Below are 21266 nucleotides of genomic sequence, written 5' to 3' on the forward strand. Positions count from 1 at the left end.
GAGAGCTCGAGAAGGAATGTGACGAGACAGAGTTAAGGATATGAACAGAGGGGCTGCGTTCGAAAGTGCCTTAAAGGTGGTGCATGCCAGTTTGAAAGTGCAGCGCTTCGAAACGGGGAGCCAGTGAAAGGAACGGAGAAGGGGGGTGACATGTTCATATTTGGGCAGACGGAAGATCAGCCGGGCAGCCTGATTCTGCACCAGCTGAAGTCGGTGGAGGTGACAGGCGGGGATTCCAGCATACAGACTATTAGCATAGTCAAGCCTGGAAGTTATGAGCGCGATGACAACTTGAATTAATGCTTCTTTAGTAAGGAAACGACTGATCTTGCGAATTCGCCTGAGGTGAAAAAAACAGGCAGATGTCACCGCGTTAATGTGCGGCTTCATGGAGAGATCATTGGAGATGATCACCCCCAGGCTTTTGACAGAGCTCACCGGAGTGGGTGCTGACCCCAAAGTGGTGGGCCAGAAGGTGGCATTCCAAGGATGCGAGGGTCCTCCTACCAGGACAAGCTCTGTTTTTGTAGGATTTAACTTTAAATGACTATGATACATCCACTCCGCAATGGACAGCATAGTGGACTGAAAATCGATGCGGGAAGACGGATGAGAAGTGATGGGGAAAATTAACTGAAGGTCATCAGCATAATTAAGGATTGTGACTGGGGCGTTTCGAAGGGAGGCTAAAAGTGGCTGGAGATACAAATTAAACAGGAGAGGGGAAAGTGCAGAACCCTGGGGTACACCACAAGGAAGGGAAGTGTAAGGAGCGGAAAAAGTGGAAAGATGAACAGATTGAGAACGCTGATGAAGGAAAGATCTGAGCCAGTCAAGGGCCACTCCCTGAATGCCAGCATTATGGACACGGTCGATCAAAATAGTATGATCGACCGTGTCGAATGCCGCTGAGAGATCCAGTAGGACAAGGGCTTGAGAGATGTTGTTATCAGTACCCTTCCTGAGAGTGTCCATGACTGCTACTATGACCGCCTCGGTGGAGTGGAGGGGTCTAAAACCTGCTTGTTGAGGATCCAAGAAAGAGGATTTCTCTACAAACGAGCTCAAGCAGCGGGTGACATAAGTCTCCAGGATCTTTCCTAAATATGGAAGGAGGGAGATGGGTCTGTAATTACTAAGTAGGGTAGGGTCAGCATTTGTTTTTTTTAGAATCGGTAGGACTGCAGCTTGCTTGAAGGAAGATGGGACCTCCCCAGAGGCAAGAGAGTTGTTTAGCAATGCTAATGGGGGACCTGGGCATGCTAGAAAAGCCTCTTTCAAGACTTGCGGAGGACAGCAGTCACTGGGGGCGCCAGAGCTGACTTTGTGGAGGAGAGAGACAAACTCTTGATGCGAAATGGGTGGAAACTCCGTCAAGGTACTAGTGTTGGTAGGGGGGAGAGGGGGAGAAATGGAAGAGGCCGGAATCGGTATGTTGTTTTTAATTATTGTTATTTTCTCTGAAAAATAGGTGTTGAGCGAATCACAGAGTGTTTGGGTAGGTAAAGGTTGGGGGGTGACTCTGTCTGGGCGGGACAGCTCATTCACGATTGAGAAAATATCCTTCGATTTATTATTAGACTTCAAAATTTTTTGAGAGAAAAATGCCGTCTTGGCTGCTAGGATGGATACTTTATAGATTTTTAAGGTCTCCATGTAAACGAGCTTAAGCTGAGGATCGTAGTGGCGCCGCCATCGGCGCTCCGATTGCCTGAGCGCAAGTTTGGCTGCTTTAAGTTGGTCAGAAAACCAACATTGAGCATCATGGGGGCGCTTGGTTTTTATTTTCTTAAAAGGGGCTACTTTATCGCTGGCCTGGCGTAGCCAATCATTGAGATTATCAGCCTGATTCTCAAGTGAAGTATACAACTCCGGAGCAGTAGAGACCAGCGACTCGTGAAAGTCAAGCAGGTTGGCCCTTTTCCAGTTGCGAGCTGACAGATTTTTAATGCAAAGTGGAGGGCACAAAGTGTGAAGGGGTAGCTGAAACGAAATGAAATAATGGTCTGACCAGGAGCAAGGAACAACTGAAGGAGGGGAGATGTCTAAGTTAGAGGTCCAAACTTGGTCAAGGATATGACCCAACCGATGAGTGGGAGTATTGATGTGTTGAGAGAGGTTCATGGTTTTTAGAAGTTCGGAGAATTCAACTGACGTGTTGCTTTCATGGGCATCGGAAGGCCAATAATTAAAATCACCGATTACCAAAATGTTGGCATGGTTAATTACAAGCGGAGCGATAGCGTCGCTAAAGAGTTGGGGAAACAGAGGCATATGATGGGGGGGCCTATAAACAAGAACACAAATGAAGGACGATTTAGGGGAAATAAATTTTATTGCCAAATAGTCAATTTTAGGGATGGGAATTACCGTAATCTCGGAAAAGGTATATTCAGAGCGGATTATTGCCGCTACCCCGCCACCTGTCTTCCCAGCAGGTCGGTTAGCGTGAATGATGTAATATCCCGTGGGGATAGCTGCCAAGATGTCAGGGGCGGAATCTTCGTTAATCCAAGTTTCAGTTAACAGAAGGACATCAATTGAACTCTGATGCAGCAATTGAAAGAGCTCAAGCTGATGACGGATAAGGGAGCGGGTGTTGAGGTAATAAATCGATAGGGACGAGGATGTCTGGGGAGCCAGGGGGGAAGGGTCAAGGGAGCAGACCTGTTGCAGAGAATCTGATGGAGCCAGGATATCGCATGCCAGAGCCGCTTTAACGGCACGGGCAGGAATGGGTCCGAAAGATTTGAGTCTCATGAGATCGTCCGAGGAATAAGAATAAAAATGGGCATTACGACGAGGCCCTAGGCCCGGTCGGCCGCGGACGGGCGCAGACGGGCTTGACTTAAGCGCGACTTCGGCGCGAAATCGGCGCTCCCGCTGCGCTCGTCCGCTGCGCTTCCTCCATGCCGTCATTAAGTACTGAAGGGGGAGGGAGTACTAGACCGCTAACCTGCGGGGCTTCTGTGCAGGGCGGAAGTGGTGTCACGAACACAAAGTGACTGCTCCTCGGACTGACCCTCCGCGCAAACGGCACAAGCCGGGGCGGAACGGGGCCACGAGGGGAGAAGGAAACAGGTAAGAGTGACTGTGGCAGGCTACAAATGCAATGTGCAAAATACAATTTTTAAAATGAACTCTGCGTGCTATTAAAATCAGCAACAGAGTCAAAGTGCAAATATACAATTTTAAAGATGCAATCAAATGCGTGCTATTTGGTCAGCAGCAAAATATCCGACAGCCTGCTACCACAGCCTAGGTCGCCGTGTATGTCAATGAGGCCGGGAGCAAAGAGGAAGTTAAATAACAAAAGGGCTCGGCAGCACTAGACCGCTAACCTGCGGGGCTTCTGTGCAGGGCGGAAGTGGTGTCACGAACACAAAGTGACTGCTCCTCGGACTGACCCTCCGCGCAAACGGCACAAGCCGGGGCGGAACGGGGCCACGAGGGGAGAAGGAAACAGGTAAGAGTGACTGTGGCAGGCTACAAATGCAATGTGCAAAATACAATTTTTAAAATGAACTCTGCGTGCTATTAAAATCAGCAACAGAGTCAAAGTGCAAATATACAATTTTAAAGATGCAATCAAATGCGTGCTATTTGGTCAGCAGCAAAATATCCGACAGCCTGCTACCACAGCCTAGGTCGCCGTGTATGTCAATGAGGCCGGGAGCAAAGAGGAAGTTAAATAACAAAAGGGCTCGGCAGCACTAGACCGCTAACCTGCGGGGCTTCTGTGCAGGGCGGAAGTGGTGTCACGAACACAAAGTGACTGCTCCTCGGACTGACCCTCCGCGCAAACGGCACAAGCCGGGGCGGAACGGGGCCACGAGGGGAGAAGGAAACAGGTAAGAGTGACTGTGGCAGGCTACAAATGCAATGTGCAAAATACAATTTTTAAAATGAACTCTGCGTGCTATTAAAATCAGCAACAGAGTCAAAGTGCAAATATACAATTTTAAAGATGCAATAAAATGCGTGCTATTTGGTCAGCAGCAAGATATCCGACAGCCTGCTACCACAGCCTAGGTCGCCGTGTATGTCGTGTACCCTCTCTCAGGGCACTGCTATCACACCACAGCACACAGTACCATGTAGCCTCTCTCAGGACACAACTATCACACCACAGGACACAGTACATTGTACCCTCCCTGGGCACTGCTATCACACACAGCACACAGTACCTTGTACCCTCTCCCAGGGCACTGCTATCACACACAGCACACAGTACCTTGTACCCTCTCTCAGGGAACTGCTATCACACCACAGCACACAGTACCTTGTACCCTCTCTCAGGGCACTGCTATCACATCACAGCACACAGTACCATGTACCCTATCTGGGCACTGCTATCAGCACAGCACACAGTACCTTGTACCCTCTCTCAGGGCACTGCTATCACATCACAGCACACAGCACCATGTACCCTCCCTGGGCACTGCTATCACACACAGCACACAGTACCTTGTACCCTCTCCCAGGGCACTGCTATCACACACAGCACACAGTACCTTGTACCCTCTCTCAGGGAACTGCTATCACACCACAGCACACAGTACCTTGTACCCTCTCTCAGGGCACTGCTATCACATCACAGCACACAGTACCATGTACCCTATCTGGGCACTGCTATCAGCACAGCACACAGTACCTTGTACCCTCTCTCAGGGCACTGCTATCACATCACAGCACACAGCACCATGTACCCTCTCTGGGCACTGCTATCACCACAGCACACAGTACCTTGTACCCTCTCTCAGGGCACTGCTAACACACCACAGCACACAGGACCTTGTACCCTCTCTCAGGGCACTGCTATCACACCACAGCACACAGTACCATGTAGCCTCTCTCAGGACACAACTATCACACCACAGGACACAGTACATTGTACCCTCCCTGGGCACTGCTATCACCACAGCACACAGTACCTTGTACCCTCTCTCAGGGCACTGCTATCACATCACAGCACACAGTACCATGTACCCTATCTGGGCACTGCTATCAGCACAGCACACAGTGCCTTGTACCCTCTCTCAGGGCACTGCTATCACATCACAGCACACAGTACCATGTACCCTCTCTGGGCACTGCTATCAGCACAGCACACAGTACCTTGTACCCTCTCTCAGGGCACTGCTATCACACCACAGCACACAGTACCTTGTACCCTCTCTCAGGGCACTGCTATCACATTACAGCACACAGTACCATGTACCCTCTGTGGGCACTGCTATCAGCACAGCACACATTACCTTGTACCCTCTCTCAGGGCACTGCAATCACACCACAGCACACAGTACCTTGTACCCTCTCTCAGGGCACTGCTAACACACCACAGCACACAGGACCTTGTACCTCTCTCAGGGCACTGCTATCACACCACAGCACACAGTACCATGTAGCCTCTCTCAGGACACAACTATCACACCACAGGACACAGTACATTGTACCCTCCCTGGGCACTGCTATCACACACAGCACACAGTACCTTGTACCCTCTCCCAGGGCACTGCTATCACACACAGCACACAGTACCTTGTACCCTCTCTCAGGGAACTGCTATCACACCACAGCACACAGTACCTTGTACCCTCTCTCAGGGCACTGCTATCACATCACAGCACACAGTACCATGTACCCTATCTGGGCACTGCTATCAGCACAGCACACAGTACCTTGTACCCTCTCTCAGGGCACTGCTATCACATCACAGCACACAGCACCATGTACCCTCTCTGGGCACTGCTATCAGCACAGCACACAGTACCTTGTACCCTCTCTCAGGGCACTGCTATCACACCACAGCACACAGTACCTTGTACCCTCTCTCAGGGCACTGCTATCACATTACAGCACACAGTACCATGTACCCTCTCTGGGCACTGCTATCAGCACAGCACACAGTACCTTGTACCCTCTCTCAGGGCACTGCAATCACACCACAGCACACAGTACCTTGTACCCTCTCTCAGGGCACTGCTAACACACCACAGCACACAGGACCTTGTACCCTCTCTGGGCACTGCTATCACATCACAGCACACAGTACCATGTACCCTCTCTGGGCACTGCTATCACATCACAGCACACTGTACCATGTACCCTGTCTGGGGACTGCTATCAGCACAGCACACAGTACCTTGTACTCTCTCTCGGGGCACTGCTATCACACGACTGCACACAGTACTGTGTACTCCCTCTCAGGGCACTGCTATCACATCACAGGCACACATTACCATGTACCCTCTCTGGGCACTGCTATTAGCACAGCACACAGTACCTTGTACCCTCTCTCAGGGCACTGCTATCACACCACAGCACACAGTACCATGTACCCTCTCTGGGCACTGCTATTAGCACAGCACACAGTACCTTGTACCCTCTCTCAGGGCACTGCTATCACACCACAGCACACAGTACCGTATACCCTCTCTCAGGGCACTGCTATCACACCACAGCACACAGTACCTTGTACCCTCTCTCTGGGCACTGCTATCACATCACAGCACACAGTACCATTTACCCTCTCTGGGCACTGCTATTAGCACAGCACACAGTACCTTGTACCCTCTCTCAGGGCACTGCAATCACACCACAGCACACAGTACCTTGTACCCTCTCTCAGGGCACTGCTAACACACCACAGCACACAGGACCTTGTACCCTCTCTGGGCACTGCTATCACATCACAGCACACAGTACCATGTACCCTCTCTGGGCACTGCTATCACATCACAGCACACAGTACCATGTACCCTGTCTGGGCACTGCTATCAGCACAGCACACAGTACCTTGTACTCTCTCTCTCTCGAGGCACTGCTATCACACCACTGCACACAGTACTGTGTACTCCCTCTCAGGGCACTGCTATCACATCACAGGCACACATTACCATGTACCCTCTCTGGGCACTGCTATTAGCACAGCACACAGTACCTTGTACCCTCTCTCGGGGCACTGCTATCACACCACAGCACACAGTACTGTGTACTCTCTCGCAGGGCACTGCTATCACATCACAGCACACAGTACCATGTACCCTCTCTGGGCACTGCTATTAGCACAGCACACAGTACCTTGTACCCTCTCTCAGGGCACTGCTATCACACCACAGCACACAGTACTGTGTACTCCCTCTCTGGGCACTGCTATCACACCACAGCACACAGTACCGTATACCCTCTCTCAGGGCACTGCAATCACACCACAGCACACAGTACCTTGTACCCTCTCTCAGGGCACTGCTATCACATCACAGCACACAGTACCATGTACCCTCTCTGGGCACTGCTATCACACCACAGCACACAGTACCGTATAACCTCTCTCAGGGCACTGCTATCACATTACAGCACACAGTACCTTGTACCCTCTCTCAGGGCACTGCTATCACATCACAGCACACAGTACCTTGTACCCTTTCTTAAGGCACTGCTATCACACCACAGAACACAGTACCTTGTACCCTCTCTGAGGACACTGCTATCACACCACAGGACACAGTACCTTGTACCCTCTCTGTGCACTGCTATCAGCACAGCACACAGTACCATGTACCTTCTCTGGGCACTGCTATCACACCACAGCACACAGTACCATGTACCCTCTCTGGGCACTGCTATCACATCACAGCACACAGTACCATGTACCCTGTCTGGGCACTGCTATCAGCACAGCACACAGTACCTTGTACTCTCTCTCTCTCGAGGCACTGCTATCACACCACTGCACACAGTACTGTGTACTCCCTCTCAGGGCACTGCTATCACATCACAGGCACACATTACCATGTACCCTCTCTGGGCACTGCTATTAGCACAGCACACAGTACCTTGTACCCTCTCTCGGGGCACTGCTATCACACCACAGCACACAGTACTGTGTACTCTCTCGCAGGGCACTGCTATCACATCACAGCACACAGTACCATGTACCCTCTCTGGGCACTGCTATTAGCACAGCACACAGTACCTTGTACCCTCTCTCAGGGCACTGCTATCACACCACAGCACACAGTACTGTGTACTCCCTCTCTGGGCACTGCTATCACACCACAGCACACAGTACCGTATACCCTCTCTCAGGGCACTGCAATCACACCACAGCACACAGTACCTTGTACCCTCTCTCAGGGCACTGCTATCACATCACAGCACACAGTACCATGTACCCTCTCTGGGCACTGCTATCACACCACAGCACACAGTACCGTATAACCTCTCTCAGGGCACTGCTATCACATTACAGCACACAGTACCTTGTACCCTCTCTCAGGGCACTGCTATCACATCACAGCACACAGTACCTTGTACCCTTTCTTAAGGCACTGCTATCACACCACAGAACACAGTACCTTGTACCCTCTCTGAGGACACTGCTATCACACCACAGGACACAGTACCTTGTACCCTCTCTGTGCACTGCTATCAGCACAGCACACAGTACCATGTACCTTCTCTGGGCACTGCTATCACACCACAGCACACAGTACCATGTACCCTCTCTGGGCACTGCTATCACACCACAGCACACAGTACCATGTACCCTCTCTGGGCACTGCTATCAGCACTGCACACAGTACCTTGTACTCTCTCTCGGGGCACTGCTATCACACCCCTGCACACAGTACTGTGTACTCCCTCTCTGGGCACTGCTATCACACCACATCACACAGTACCATGTACCCTCTCTGGGCACTGCTATCACACACAGCACACAGTACCATGTACCCTCTCTGGGCACTGCTATCAGCACAGCACACAGTACCATGTACCCTCTCTGGGCACTGCTATCACACCACAGCACACAGTACCATGTACCCTCTCTGGGCACTGCTATCACACCACCGCACACAGTACCATGTACCCTCTCTGGGCACTGCTATCAGCACAGCACACAGTACCTTGTACTCTCTCTCGGGGCACTGCTATCACACCACTGCACACAGTACTGTGTACTCCCTCTCAGGGCACTGCTATCACATCACAGTACACATTACCATGTACCCTCTCTGGGCACTGCTATTAGCACAGCACACAGTACCTTGTACCCTCTCTCAGGGCACTGCTATCACACCACAGCACAAAGTACTGTGTACTCTCTCTCAGGGCACTGCTATCACATCACAGCACACAGTACCTTGTACCCTCTCTAAGGGCACTGCTATCACATTACAGCACACAGTACCATGTACCCTCTCTGGGCACTGCTATCAGCACAGCACACAGTACCTTGTACCCTCTCTGGGCACTGCTATCACATCACAGCACACAGTACCATGTACCCTCTCTGGGCACTGCTATCACATCACAGCACACAGTACCATGTACCCTGTCTGGGCACTGCTATCAGCACAGCACACAGTACCTTGTACTCTCTCTCGGGGCACTGCTATCACACCACTGCACACAGTACTGTGTACTCCCTCTCAGGGCACTGCTATCACATCACAGGCACACATTTCCATGTACCCTCTCTGGGCACTGCTATTAGCACAGCACACAGTACCTTGTACCCTCTCTCAGGGCACTGCTATCACACCACAGCACACAGTACCATGTACCCTCTCTGGGCACTGCTATTAGCACAGCACACAGTACCTTGTACCCTCTCTCAGGGCACTGCTATCACACCACAGCACACAGTACTGTGTACTCCCTCTCTGGGCACTGCTATCACACCACAGCACACAGTACCGTATACCCTCTCTCAGGGCACTGCAATCACACCACAGCACACAGTACCTTGTACCCTCTCTCAGGGCACTGCTATCACATCACAGCACACAGTACCATGTACCCTCTCTGGGCACTGCTATCACACCACAGCACACAGTACCGTATAACCTCTCTCAGGGCACTGCTATCACATTACAGCACACAGTACCTTGTACCCTCTCTCAGGGCACTGCTATCACATCACAGCACACAGTACCTTGTACCCTTTCTTAAGGCACTGCTATCACACCACAGAACACAGTACCTTGTACCCTCTCTGAGGACACTGCTATCACACCACAGGACACAGTACCTTGTACCCTCTCTGTGCACTGCTATCAGCACAGCACACAGTACCATGTACCTTCTCTGGGCACTGCTATCACACCACAGCACACAGTACCATGTACCCTCTCTGGGCACTGCTATCACACCACAGCACACAGTACCATGTACCCTCTCTGGGCACTGCTATCAGCACAGCACACAGTACCTTGTACTCTCTCTCGGGGCACTGCTATCACACCCCTGCACACAGTACTGTGTACTCCCTCTCTGGGCACTGCTATCACACCACATCACACAGTACCATGTACCCTCTCTGGGCACTGCTATCACACACAGCACACAGTACCATGTACCCTCTCTGGGCACTGCTATCAGCACAGCACACAGTACCATGTACCCTCTCTGGGCACTGCTATCACACCACAGCACACAGTACCATGTACCCTCTCTGGGCACTGCTATCACACCACCGCACACAGTACCATGTACCCTCTCTGGGCACTGCTATCAGCACAGCACACAGTACCTTGTACTCTCTCTCGGGGCACTGCTATCACACCACTGCACACAGTACTGTGTACTCCCTCTCAGGGCACTGCTATCACATCACAGTACACATTACCATGTACCCTCTCTGGGCACTGCTATTAGCACAGCACACAGTACCTTGTACCCTCTCTCAGGGCACTGCTATCACACCACAGCACAAAGTACTGTGTACTCTCTCTCAGGGCACTGCTATCACATCACAGCACACAGTACCTTGTACCCTCTCTAAGGGCACTGCTATCACATTACAGCACACAGTACCATGTACCCTCTCTGGGCACTGCTATCAGCACAGCACACAGTACCTTGTACCCTCTCTGGGCACTGCTATCACATCACAGCACACAGTACCATGTACCCTCTCTGGGCACTGCTATCACATCACAGCACACAGTACCATGTACCCTGTCTGGACACTGCTATCAGCACAGCACACAGTACCTTGTACTCTCTCTCGGGGCACTGCTATCACACCACTGCACACAGTACTGTGTACTCCCTCTCAGGGCACTGCTATCACATCACAGGCACACATTTCCATGTACCCTCTCTGGGCACTGCTATTAGCACAGCACACAGTACCTTGTACCCTCTCTCAGGGCACTGCTATCACACCACAGCACACAGTACCATGTACCCTCTCTGGGCACTGCTATTAGCACAGCACACAGTACCTTGTACCCTCTCTCAGGGCACTGCTATCACACCACAGCACACAGTACTGTGTACTCCCTCTCTGGGCACTGCTATCACACCACAGCACACAGTACCGTATACCCTCTCTCAGGGCACTGCAATCACACCACAGCACACAGTACCTTGTACCCTCTCTCAGGGCACTGCTATCACATCACAGCACACAGTACCATGTACCCTCTCTGGGCACTGCTATCACACCACAGCACACAGTACCGTATAACCTCTCTCAGGGCACTGCTATCACATTACAGCACACAGTACCTTGTACCCTCTCTCAGGGCACTGCTATCACATCACAGCACACAGTACCTTGTACCCTCTCTAAGGGCACTGCTATCACATTACAGCACACAGTACCATGTACCCTCTCTGGGCACTGCTATCAGCACAGCACACAGTACCTTGTACCCTCTCTGGGCACTGCTATCACATCACAGCACACAGTACCATGTACCCTCTCTGGGCACTGCTATCACATCACAGCACACAGTACCATGTACCCTGTCTGGGCACTGCTATCAGCACAGCACACAGTACCTTGTACTCTCTCTCGGGGCACTGCTATCACACCACTGCACACAGTACTGTGTACTCCCTCTCAGGGCACTGCTATCACATCACAGGCACACATTTCCATGTACCCTCTCTGGGCACTGCTATTAGCACAGCACACAGTACCTTGTACCCTCTCTCAGGGCACTGCTATCACACCACAGCACACAGTACCATGTACCCTCTCTGGGCACTGCTATTAGCACAGCACACAGTACCTTGTACCCTCTCTCAGGGCACTGCTATCACACCACAGCACACAGTACTGTGTACTCCCTCTCTGGGCACTGCTATCACACCACAGCACACAGTACCGTATACCCTCTCTCAGGGCACTGCAATCACACCACAGCACACAGTACCTTGTACCCTCTCTCAGGGCACTGCTATCACATCACAGCACACAGTACCATGTACCCTCTCTGGGCACTGCTATCACACCACAGCACACAGTACCGTATAACCTCTCTCAGGGCACTGCTATCACATTACAGCACACAGTACCTTGTACCCTCTCTCAGGGCACTGCTATCACATCACAGCACACAGTACCTTGTACCCTTTCTTAAGGCACTGCTATCACACCACAGAACACAGTACCTTGTACCCTCTCTGAGGACACTGCTATCACACCACAGGACACAGTACCTTGTACCCTCTCTGTGCACTGCTATCAGCACAGCACACAGTACCATGTACCTTCTCTGGGCACTGCTATCACACCACAGCACACAGTACCATGTACCCTCTCTGGGCACTGCTATCACACCACAGCACACAGTACCATGTACCCTCTCTGGGCACTGCTATCAGCACAGCACACAGTACCTTGTACTCTCTCTCGGGGCACTGCTATCACACCCCTGCACACAGTACTGTGTACTCCCTCTCTGGGCACTGCTATCACACCACATCACACAGTACCATGTACCCTCTCTGGGCACTGCTATCACACACAGCACACAGTACCATGTACCCTCTCTGGGCACTGCTATCAGCACAGCACACAGTACCATGTACCCTCTCTGGGCACTGCTATCACACCACAGCACACAGTACCATGTACCCTCTCTGGGCACTGCTATCACACCACCGCACACAGTACCATGTACCCTCTCTGGGCACTGCTATCAGCACAGCACACAGTACCTTGTACTCTCTCTCGGGGCACTGCTATCACACCACTGCACACAGTACTGTGTACTCCCTCTCAGGGCACTGCTATCACATCACAGTACACATTACCATGTACCCTCTCTGGGCACTGCTATTAGCACAGCACACAGTACCTTGTACCCTCTCTCAGGGCACTGCTATCACACCACAGCACAAAGTACTGTGTACTCTCTCTCAGGGCACTGCTATCACATCACAGCACACAGTACCTTGTACCCTCTCTAAGGGCACTGCTATCACATTACAGCACACAGTACCATGTACCCTCTCTGGGCACTGCTATCAGCACAGCACACAGTACCTTGTACCCTCTCTGGGCACTGCTATCACATCACAGCACACAGTACCATGTACCCTCTCTGGGCACTGCTATCACATCACAGCACACAGTACCATGTACCCTGTCTGGACACTGCTATCAGCACAGCACACAGTACCTTGTACTCTCTCTCGGGGCACTGCTATCACACCACTGCACACAGTACTGTGTACTCCCTCTCAGGGCACTGCTATCACATCACAGGCACACATTTCCATGTACCCTCTCTGGGCACTGCTATTAGCACAGCACACAGTACCTTGTACCCTCTCTCAGGGCACTGCTATCACACCACAGCACACAGTACCATGTACCCTCTCTGGGCACTGCTATTAGCACAGCACACAGTACCTTGTACCCTCTCTCAGGGCACTGCTATCACACCACAGCACACAGTACTGTGTACTCCCTCTCTGGGCACTGCTATCACACCACAGCACACAGTACCGTATACCCTCTCTCAGGGCACTGCAATCACACCACAGCACACAGTACCTTGTACCCTCTCTCAGGGCACTGCTATCACATCACAGCACACAGTACCATGTACCCTCTCTGGGCACTGCTATCACACCACAGCACACAGTACCGTATAACCTCTCTCAGGGCACTGCTATCACATTACAGCACACAGTACCTTGTACCCTCTCTCAGGGCACTGCTATCACATCACAGCACACAGTACCTTGTACCCTTTCTTAAGGCACTGCTATCACACCACAGAACACAGTACCTTGTACCCTCTCTGAGGACACTGCTATCACACCACAGGACACAGTACCTTGTACCCTCTCTGTGCACTGCTATCAGCACAGCACACAGTACCATGTACCTTCTCTGGGCACTGCTATCACACCACAGCACACAGTACCATGTACCCTCTCTGGGCACTGCTATCACACCACATCACACAGTACCATGTACCCTCTCTGGGCACTGCTATCACACACAGCACACAGTACCATGTACCCTCTCTGGGCACTGCTATCAGCACAGCACACAGTACCATGTACCCTCTCTGGGCACTGCTATCACACCACAGCACACAGTACCATGTACCCTCTCTGGGCACTGCTATCACACCACAGCACACAGTACCATGTACCCTCTCTGGGCACTGCTATCAGCACAGCACACAGTACCTTGTACTCTCTCTCGGGGCACTGCTATCACACCACTGCACACAGTACTGTGTACTCCCTCTCAGGGCACTGCTATCACATCACAGTACACATTACCATGTACCCTCTCTGGGCACTGCTATTAGCACAGCACACAGTACCTTGTACCCTCTCTCAGGGCACTGCTATCACACCACAGCACAAAGTACTGTGTACTCTCTCTCAGGGCACTGCTATCACATCACAGCACACAGTACCTTGTACCCTCTCTAAGGGCACTGCTATCACATTACAGCACACAGTACCATGTACCCTCTCTGGGCACTGCTATCAGCACAGCACACAGTACCTTGTACCCTCTCTGGGCACTGCTATCACATCACAGCACACAGTACCATGTACCCTCTCTGGGCACTGCTATCACATCACAGCACACAGTACCATGTACCCTGTCTGGGCACTGCTATCATCACAGCACACAGTACCTTGTACTCTCTCTCGGGGCACTGCTATCACACCACTGCACACAGTACTGTGTACTCCCTCTCAGGGCACTGCTATCACATCACAGGCACACATTTCCATGTACCCTCTCTGGGCACTGCTATTAGCAGAGCACACAGTACCTTGTACCCTCTCTCAGGGCACTGCTATCACACCACAGCACACAGTACCATGTACCCTCTCTGGGCACTGCTATTAGCACAGCACACAGTACCTTGTACCCTCTCTCAGGGCACTGCTATCACACCACAGCACACAGTACCGTATACCCTCTCTCAGGGCACTGCTATCACACCACAGCACACAGTACCTTGTACCCTCTCTCTGGGCACTGCTATCACATCACAGCACACAGTACCATTTACCCTCTCTGGGCACTGCTATTAGCACAGCACACAGTACCTTGTACCCTCTCTCAGGGCACTGCAATCACACCACAGCACACAGTACCTTGTACCCTCTCTCAGGGCACTGCTAACACACCACAGCACACAGGACCTTGTACCCTCTCTGGGCACTGCTATCACATCACAGCACACAGTACCATGTACCCTCTCTGGGCACTGCTATCACATCACAGCACACAGTACCATGTACCCTGTCTGGGCACTGCTATCAGCACAGCACACAGTACCTTGTACTCTCTCTCTCTCTCTCTCTCTCTCTCTCTCTCTCTCTCTCTCTCTCTCTCTCTCTCTCGAGGCACTGCTATCACACCACTGCACACAGTACTGTGTACTCCCTCTCAGGGCACTGCTATCACATCACAGGCACACATTACCATGTACCCTCTCTGGGCACTGCTATTAGCACAGCACACAGTACCTTGTACCCTCTCTCAGGGCACTGCTATCACACCACAGCACACAGTACTGTGTACTCTCTCGCAGGGCACTGCTATCACATCACAGCACACAGTACCATGTACCCTCTCTGGGCACTGCTATTAGCACAGCACACAGTACCTTGTACCCTCTCTCAGGGCACTGCTATCACACCACAGCACACAGTACTGTGTACTCCCTCTCTGGGCACTGCTATCACACCACAGCACACAGTACCGTATACCCTCTCTCAGGGCACTGCAATCACACCACAGCACACAGTACCTTGTACCTTCTCTCAGGGCACTGCTATCACATCACAGCACACAGTACCATGTACCCTCTCTGGGCACTGCTATCACACCACAGCACACAGTACCGTATACCCTCTCTCAGGGCACTGCTATCACATTACAGCACACAGTACCTTGTACCCTCTCTCAGGGCACTGCTATCACATCACAGCACACAGTACCTTGTACCCTTTCTTAAGGCACTGCTATCACACCACAGAACACAGTACCTTGTACCCTCTCTGAGGACACTGCTATCACACCACAGGACACAGTACCTTGTACCCTCTCTGGGCACTGCTATCAGCACAGCACACAGTACCATGTACCCTCTCTGGGCACTGCTATCACACCACAGCACACAGTACCATGTACCCTCTCTGGGCACTGCTATCACACCACAGCACACAGTACCATGTACCCTCTCTGGGCACTGCTATCAGCACAGCACACAGTACCTTGTACTCTCTCTCGGGGCACCGCTATCACACCACTGCACACAGTACTGTGTACTCCCTCTCTGGGCACTGCTATCACACCACAGCACACAGTACCATGTACCCTCTCTGGGCACTGCTATCTCACACAGCACACTGTACCATGTACCCTCTCTGGGCACTGCTATCAGCACAGCACACAGTACCATGTACCCTCTCTGGGCACTGCTATCACACCACAGCACACAGTACCATGTACCCTCTCTGGGAACTGCTATCACACCACAGCACACAGTACCATGTACCCTCTCTGGGCAGTGCTATCAGCACAGCACACAGTACCTTGTACTCTCTCTCGGGGCACTGCTATCACACCACTGCACACAGTACTGTGTACTCCCTCTCAGGGCACTGCTATCACATCACAGTACACATTACCATGTACCCTCTCTGGGCACTGCTATTAGCACAGCACACAGTACCTTGTACCCTCTCTCAGGGCACTGCTATCACACCACAGCACACAGTACTGTGTACTCTCTCTCAGGGCACTGCTATCACATCACAGCACACAGTACCTTGTACCCTCTCTCAGGGCACTGCTATCACATTACAGCACACAGTACCATGTACCCTCTCTGGGCACTGCTATCAGCACAGCACACAGTACCTTGTACTCTCTCAGGGCACTGCTATCACACCACAGCACACAGTACCTTGTACCCTCTCTCAGGGCACTGCTATCACATTACAGCACACAGTACCATGTACCCTCTCTGGGCACTGCTCTTAGCACAGCACACAGTACCTTGTACCCTCTCAGGGCACTGCAATCACATTACAGCACACAGTACCATGTACCCTCTCTGGGCACTGCTATCACACCACAGCACACAGTACCGTGTACCCTCTCTCAGGGCACTGCTATCACATTACAGCACACAGTACCATGTACCCTCTCTGGGCACTGCTATCAGCACAGCACACAGTACCTTGTACTCTCTCAGGGCACTGCTATCACATTACAGCACACAGTACCATGTACCCTCTCTGGGCACTGCTATTAGCACAGCACACAGTACCTTGTACCCTCTCTCAGGGCACTGCAATCACATTACAGCACACAGTACCATGTACCATCTCTGGGCACTGCTATCACACCACAGCACACAGTACCTTGTACCCTCTCTCAGGGCACTGCTAACACACCACAGCACACATTACCTTGTACCCTCTCTCAGGGCACTGCTAACACACCACAGCACACATTACCTTGTACCCTCTCTCAGGGCACTGCAATCACACCACAGCACACAGTACCGTGTACCCTCTCAGGGCACTGCTATCACACCACAGCACACAGTACCTTGTACCCTCTCTCAGGGCACTGCTATCACAGCACACAGTACCATGTACACTCTCTGGGCACTGCTATCACACCACAGCACACAGTACCGTGTACCCTCTCTCAGGGCACTGCTATCACATTACAGCACACAGTACCATGTACCCTCTCTGGGCACTGCTATCAGCACAGCACACAGTACCTTGTACTCTCTCAGGGCACTGCTATCACATTACAGCACACAGTACCATGTACCCTCTCTGGGCACTGCTATTAGCACAGCACACAGTACCTTGTACCCTCTCTCAGGGCACTGCAATCACATTACAGCACACAGTACCATGTACCATCTCTGGGCACTGCTATCACACCACAGCACACAGTACCTTGTACCCTCTCTCAGGGCACTGCTAACACACCACAGCACACAGTACCTTGTACCCTCTCTCAGGGCACTGCTAACACACCACAGCACACATTACCTTGTACCCCCTCTCAGTGCACTGCAATCACACCACAGCACACAGTACCTTGTACCCTCTCAGTGCACTGCAATCACACCACAGGACACAGTACCATGTACCCTCTCTGAGGGCACCTCTATCACAGCACACAGTACCATGTACCCTCTCTGGGCACTGCTATCACACCACAGCAGACAGTACCGTATACCCTCTCTCAGGGCACTGCTATCACACCACAGCACCCAGTACCACGTACCCTCTCTGGGCACTGCTATCACCACAGCTAACGTGTCACGCCTCTAATGGGTGTGCTCTCACTGGGGACACAGCCCAGCCCAGAACACAGCCCATGGTATAGTCTGTGCTTTACAGGCTTCTACAGTGTCCTGGAGCTGATCACATCTTACCGGAAGCTGGGACAGGAAGGCACAGGTAGTTTCAGCTAAGCAGCCAATTAGAATGAGGGCCAATTTTCATTGGTGGAAAACTAGCCAATCAAATTAGTAAAAAAACAGATTGTTACTAGCCTGGGTACGTTTAAGATTCAATCAGACATTGGGGGTTGGAGATTGGGTAGTGAAATAGTAGAGTCAATGAGGTACATCAGGAGTGTGTCAGCACAGATATACCTTCTCCACCCACCTCCATGTATAGGAGCATGTCTCCAAGAATGGCTATGCCCCCACTCCTGCTGCAAGGGGTAGATGGTATTAAGCTGCCCCCCCCCATGAATCAGGAAATTATGGCAACTCCCACTAACACTATCAAACAGAATCCACTTGCCTGGCATTTTCTTCCTCGAGTAGACGACCCAAACCACAGCAGCGATCAGTCCAACACCAACCAGGGCTCCAATGACGCCTCCGCTAATGACCCCCATAGGAGGAGATTTATTTTCTGTGGAACAGAGATGGAGAGGAGCAGAGTTACCGGGCAGAAATCAATGTAGAGTAGAGATTTAAGACGCTGTACCACAAAGAAATGACAGAGGTATGAAGATCTCTGTGGGTAAAGGCTCATAGAGCCAGCTATAGCCTCGCCTGGGAACAGAGGTCTGATCCTACAGCAGCCCAAGGTACACTCTGAGCTCTGTAACCCTCCCCACTGCACTCCTATCACACCACAGTCCACGCTCTACTCACTGCTTTGTAGCTGGTCTCACCAGAGCCCACATTATACTCAGCAGTGCCCCGAGAGGGGCCACACGGTACTAACACCCCACAGCCCATGGTACACGCCGTGCTTTGTAGCTTTCCTCATGATACTGTTAAAACACAATTGGCCATGATTTAGTCAGCACTTTCTAGATTTCCATACTGAACTCTGCACTTGGTACCCTCTCACACGTAAGACACAAGCATACAAAAGGCCCTGGGAGAGGCCACAAAGCAATATAATAACAGAGGCTATAGTGCACTAAGCACTTTGTAGCCTTTCACATGGCACTGCCAAAACACCACACAGCTCTGTGCCCTTCTCAGGGCACTGCAATTACTAGAGCACAGAGTGTACTTAGCAGTACCCTGGGAGAGGATACAAAGAACTATCACAACACAGCCCATAGGATACTCAGTGATTTGTAGCCTTCCTCACAGCACTGCTATCATATTGCAGACTACAGTATACTCAACGCTTTACAGCCTTCCTCACTGCACTCCTATCACACCACATCCCACATGTACTCAGCACTTTGTAGCCTTCTTCATGGCACTGCTCTCACCTTGCCCAGTACCTGCCTTCTCTCTCAAGTCTTGCCTCTCTCAGGGCACTGCTATATACATTTGTATACTAAGAGGCAGTCTACAGAGTGCACTCCTGTGTTCTTTGTGGTGGTGGCACAATCTCTATAGCTTTATTGCCTGGATATCTCTCATTAGTTTACTAGGAGGAAATATACACAGTACATTCCTGTGTTCTTTGTGACGGTGGTACGGTCTCAATACAGAAAATTGTACTTACCAGTAGACATCTGTTCTTGGCATGTACAGCTGTAGATTCATATGCTGTGCATATCTCGCCATCTAGTGTTGGGTCCAGATGTTTGTGTAGGAGAGTAGGATCTGCTCTTATGGTTACCCCCACTTTATTGCTGATGTTTCACTGTTTTTCGACGTTATTCTGGCTGTTGGCCCTGCAGTCCAGGACCCCAGCCTAGCTGCTTCCTCTCTAAATTGATTGCAAGTACTTTAGGTACACACCAGTTTGGTTACTGGGGTGCCCTTGTGAGTCCCTGGTATATGGTACACCAGGTACTAAGGGCATAGGTACCCCAGAGGCCTACCAGGGGCTGCAGCATGTATTATGCCACCCCTGGGAAGCCTTCCAAAATTACACCACAGGATTGCTACTGCAGCCTGGGTAAGGTGGTGCATGCACCCCTTACTTAGATATAGGTTACCTATATCTACCTTAAATCACTGCACATAGAAATCTATCAGTCACCTCTATGGCAGGCCTTATCAATCTGAAGGCAGAGTGCTTGGTTTCATCTGTGAGGGTGCCCATGCATGAGCAGGGCCCCTCTACAGCCTTTGGAGCCTTTTCTCTGAGGCTGTTCTGTGATGCAGCTGGACCATATACTCTTAAGTGCATTATAACGGTAAATGCTAACTTTGGAATGCCTGCATGGAAACATGTCGTGTTTGGTGTCAAACACTTTGGAATCCTACCCCCCCTGCCAGTCCTTGCGGCGGGGGTAGAATTCCACCCTTCTAGAGGGAGAGACATGTGCACACGGGTATACCCGGTACCACTTTAAAGGGCCCTGGCATCACATAATGGATGGCCTCCTGCTGCTGGCCGAAACTCCGGCAGGGGAGGCCTGGACAATAGGTTTCCTGTCACAGGGAGGTGTGACCACCTCCCAGACAGGCCTTAGTGGATTGGGGCTGGGTGGGTGCACTCTGAGAGTGCTTTGAAGTCTGCACTGGGGGCACTTTGGTGTCCCTGTGCATAGCCCAGTTCAAACCGGT

The 21266-nt window shown here is 51.5% G+C and overlaps 1 protein-coding gene across 3 annotated transcripts in view; it reads right to left on the reverse strand.

The window, feature by feature from the left end:
* Positions 1-21266, reverse strand: part of LOC144754057 (saoe class I histocompatibility antigen, A alpha chain-like) — a 1371606-nt gene that overhangs the window by 1129247 nt on the left and 221093 nt on the right. For all 3 annotated transcript variants that reach the window (XR_013594642.1, XM_078641570.1, XM_078641571.1), the window contains exon 5: positions 19078-19191. Coding sequence is in view for 2 of the 3 variants with exons in the window: in XM_078641570.1 (XP_078497696.1) it covers positions 19078-19191 (114 nt within the window). In the remaining variant the exon portion in view is untranslated. The remainder of the gene's footprint in view (positions 1-19077; positions 19192-21266) is intronic.

The sequence above is a fragment of the Lissotriton helveticus genome, chromosome 5_1, assembly GCF_964261635.1.
Source record: "Lissotriton helveticus chromosome 5_1, aLisHel1.1, whole genome shotgun sequence".
In the NCBI taxonomy this organism is placed as follows: Eukaryota; Metazoa; Chordata; class Amphibia; order Caudata; family Salamandridae; genus Lissotriton; species Lissotriton helveticus.